General features: G+C 44.6%; 1 protein-coding gene across 1 annotated transcript; it reads left to right on the top strand.

Moving 5' to 3' along the window:
• Window positions 1–1,419: 1,419 nt before the first annotated feature.
• On the top strand, window positions 1,420–3,259 carry LOC125530834. The gene is given in 5 exon segments (XM_048695249.1): window positions 1,420–1,613; window positions 1,615–1,807; window positions 1,910–2,134; window positions 2,657–2,682; window positions 2,779–3,259. Coding segments are annotated over 5 exon segments (768 nt in total). The 5' UTR covers window positions 1,420–1,539; the 3' UTR covers window positions 3,029–3,259.
• The last annotated feature ends 585 nt before the right edge of the window (window positions 3,260–3,844 follow it).

Genomic DNA, 3,844 nt, shown 5'->3' with positions numbered 1-3,844 from the left:
TGATTCAATTTTCATGAGGTTGCAATGTAGCAACCATGACAACTTTGATGTGCAACTAGTCTACTATCCCGACCAACTATCAAGTAGTCGTTGTGCAACCCTCCTCCCTACTCGTGGATGCGTCGTTTTTCACTATCGGTGCACCCTACTCCCACTTCCCCTGCAAGCGATTTGTGCAACTTAGTCTATTGTTCAAGCCAACTGCTTATTAGTCAATGTGCAACTCCTTCCCCTTCCTATTTGTGGACACGTATTTTCAATTGACGGGGATAACAAACAGAGTTGCACATACTCTGCTAGGTAGTTGGCCAGAGCAACATACGAAGTTGCACATCTCACAAGCAAGGACAGTTGAATGGTAAAAAATTGACATTCATGAGGGTTGTGAAAAATTACATATACATAGAGTGTGGAAGTTGCGAATCTCACTAGCAGGGGTGGTTTGGACCGTGTGCTAGCAGGGAAACTACACATCCATGGGGTATATGATAAAGTTACAAATCACTGTTAGACAGTTGGCCGTGGCAGTATCCGAAGTTGCACAACCACTAATAGAAAGTTGGCGGATGCAGTAAATAGTGAAAGCACATCCACAGGCAAGCGGAAAGTTGCACGTCAATTACTAGGCAGTTGGCCCGAGCAACGGACGAAATTGCTCATCTCACTGGAAGGGGTAGTTTGAGGGGGTGGAGGTGACATTAGTGAAAACTGCACATCCACAGGGTAGGCGGAAAGTTGCACATCCACGGCCTGCTAGTTGCATATCGACTACTAGGCAGTTGCACAAAACGAGGTACTAAATTGTACATAAAAAAATTCACCAAAACATACCCATGCGGAATCTAGTTTCGAAGAGCAGGTCGTAAGGGTTCCAACGGTGAAAGCGGATCTTAATTTCGATGTTTGGTTCTAAAGTTATGGCTTTTAAAATGAAAAGGAACTCTAAATTAATGTGTTCACACCTGGTTGCTTTCCAATCCGTAATTAAAAACATGTTGCATGCCCTTTTTATCTTTTTTACAATAGGAAAGAATCTTTTCTTTTTTGTTTGATGAGGATATAAACTTGCTAAAAGGGGCAGCTGCCGCGGAGCGCTAGCGAGCGTCCTGCCGCTCGCTAGACGCGTCCATGTTTAAATATATCTTCAGATTTCCAAAAAAAGCCAGAAATATGAGAAATATCATCTCATGCGAATTTGGTTCTATGAAAAAACTAATGAAGGCATTTAAATATATTTTCAGATTTCCAAAAATAGCCAAAAACATGAGAAATATCATCTCATGCGTATTTGGTTCTATGATAAATCTACAAAAATTACCCAAGCTATATATCTTGGTATTTCAAAAATCATCTCATGCATATTTGATTCTATGAAAAGAAGAGGTGAGGCGATTCCTGGATGTGCACCACGTTGCACGGGAGCACCTATGGTGGAAGACTGAGGAGCCTCGTCTCCGGGTCCCATTATCCTCTCTCCTACCGCGAGGAGCTCCCGCTGAACGAAGACCTCCCGACCTCACTCCCCCTCCCACTCCCACCATGCCGCTAATCCAATGCTCCCCGCGCGTCCTCCTCCTCCGCCGCCAACGCTTCACGCCGCACCACCCATTCCCCTTCCACTGCCGAGCCGCCGGGCACCTACGACGACAGCGGGGACGGCCCCGTGGAAATCCGCGCCCCGACGCTGTTCTCCGTCGACGACAACCCCACCCCGCTGCAGGTCGCCACGAGCGTCATGCTCACCGGTGCCATCTCCGTCTTCCTCTTCCGCTCCCTCCGCCGCCGCGCTCGCCGCGCCAAGGAGCTCGTAATCCTCATTCATTTCTACCTCCCACCACCGCTCTCCAGTACAATCGCACCCTACATTCCTACGCCGTTACGCTGATACTGGTGTGGGTGATTGGTGCAGAGGGTGCGGTCCGGTGGGATGAAGAAGCCCAGGAACCTGAGCGAGGAGGCCCTGGAGGCGCTGAGGATGGTGAGCACCTCGCCGGTGGAGACTAATAAACCGCCGTCGCCCGTGCAGGCGCTGCTCGGGGGAATTGCGGCCGGGGTCATCGCGCTGTTCCTGTACAAGTTCGCTAGCACCGTCGAGGCCTCGCTCAACCGGCAGACCATCTCCGACAATTTCTCGGTCAGCTCTCCACAATTGTGCTTATTTCTTTCTGTATTTTGTACTGTATTTCTTTGTTCAAGTTACAGTGCTCGCCGAAATTTACACGAAACGCAGTTGTTTTACAATAGCAGTAAACTGAATGCCACGTATCAGTATGAATGAATTCTCAAGGGGCCTGCATACCTTAATAAAGATTAATTCTGAACATGTAAAGAAAAATTCAAATACATTTGATTGTATGAATCATGCTTTTAAGTTTTAACCCCAAAATACATAGGCATCAACCCACGCACAACCCTACACTGAATGATGTGGTGATCAAAACACATGAAAAGCAAAAATCAAGACACATTTGCCACAAGATTGTGAGGATTACCAGGGTAACATCCTGTGGTTTTTGATTCCTGGTTAGTAGTGCTGGAAAATGAATTACAGGAAAGGGCTAATTTCTCACAAAGTGAAATGCAGGGTTTACCATATGAATTATAACTAGGTCGCACGTTGTCTGATCTGATCGAATCTGTTTTTGTTTTTCTCCAGGTTCGCCAGATAACAGTAACAATAAGGTACACACAACTTCATCCATTTTCTGCTTGTTCTGTGTATTGCGTTGTTATCCTTCAGCGAGTCTAATTAAAAGAAAAATTGACTTTCCTCTGCAGAACAATTATAAATGGGCTGTGCTACCTAGCAACATTTGTGTTTGGAATCAACGGGGTGGGATTGATACTCTATTCCCTCCAGCTTACTTTTAACTCTCTCATGGACGATGACTCTAGCAGCTCATCCGTAGAGAAAATCAGCGAGCAATCCAGCACAATGGCTTCATCTAGTAGCTCCACAAGTGACAGTGTATCGGACAGTAGTGACTTGCAGCAGATCTCGGACAAGAGTAAAAACTCATCGGAGTAGCTGAGGCCATGCAATGCAGTTGCCAAAATTCAAGAGTACATACATAATAGGACAATCCTTCTGAGGAGCCATTATTCTCATCTTAGGCTCTACTGTCGTTTTTGAGTGCAAATGCTATGCTAATGAACTTTCAGTTAGGCTAGTAGTAAAATGTGGTGAAATATTTTGGATTGAACTGCAAAAATACATTTGGTAGTACAATGAATTGCCATCGGCCCAAAATTCTCGGCAGAAACTATTGTTCTACGGTTTGAATAACGTTAATTGCATTTCCTCACTGCTGGTGTCATCTTAGATACTGTTGCTGCCCTGTAATAGGTACAAATGCTGCTTGGTTTCATGCCAATATTTTGCATGCCAATAATTGGCAAGACGACATTTGACAAACCAAAAGTTGGCAACTGTCTTAGAGATTGGCAACAAAAATTAGTAGCCAACCAATTGGTTGCCAATTTTTGAACTTGCCAATACATTGGCATCAAACCGATAACCTCAGCAATGTCTAAGGGCAAGTGCTTTTTGGTTGCATCTGCACAAACAGTTTCTTCAGAGCTATCCAAAAGAAACTGTAGTGAAAATAAGCTCTAGAGAATCTCTAGTGTATAAGGCCGTGTTTGTTTGGGCTTTTGCTTCTTCTTTTGCAGCTTTTCTACTTTGGCCAGAAAGCCATAAAAGCTTCTAATAGGTGCTGCTCCAGAAGCACCTATTTAGAAGGTTTTATGGCTTTTGGAGCCAAATATTGTTATATTGATTTATCAAAAGCCATAAAGGCTGCAAAAACACCTATTTAGGAGCTTTTATGGCTTTTTGGTCATT

Source organism: Triticum urartu, unplaced genomic scaffold, assembly GCF_003073215.2.
Source record: "Triticum urartu cultivar G1812 unplaced genomic scaffold, Tu2.1 TuUngrouped_contig_6591, whole genome shotgun sequence".
NCBI lineage: Eukaryota > Viridiplantae > Streptophyta > Magnoliopsida > Poales > Poaceae > Triticum > Triticum urartu.
Note: the sequence above shows the minus strand (reverse complement) of the source record. Positions and strands in the feature narration are given on the sequence as shown.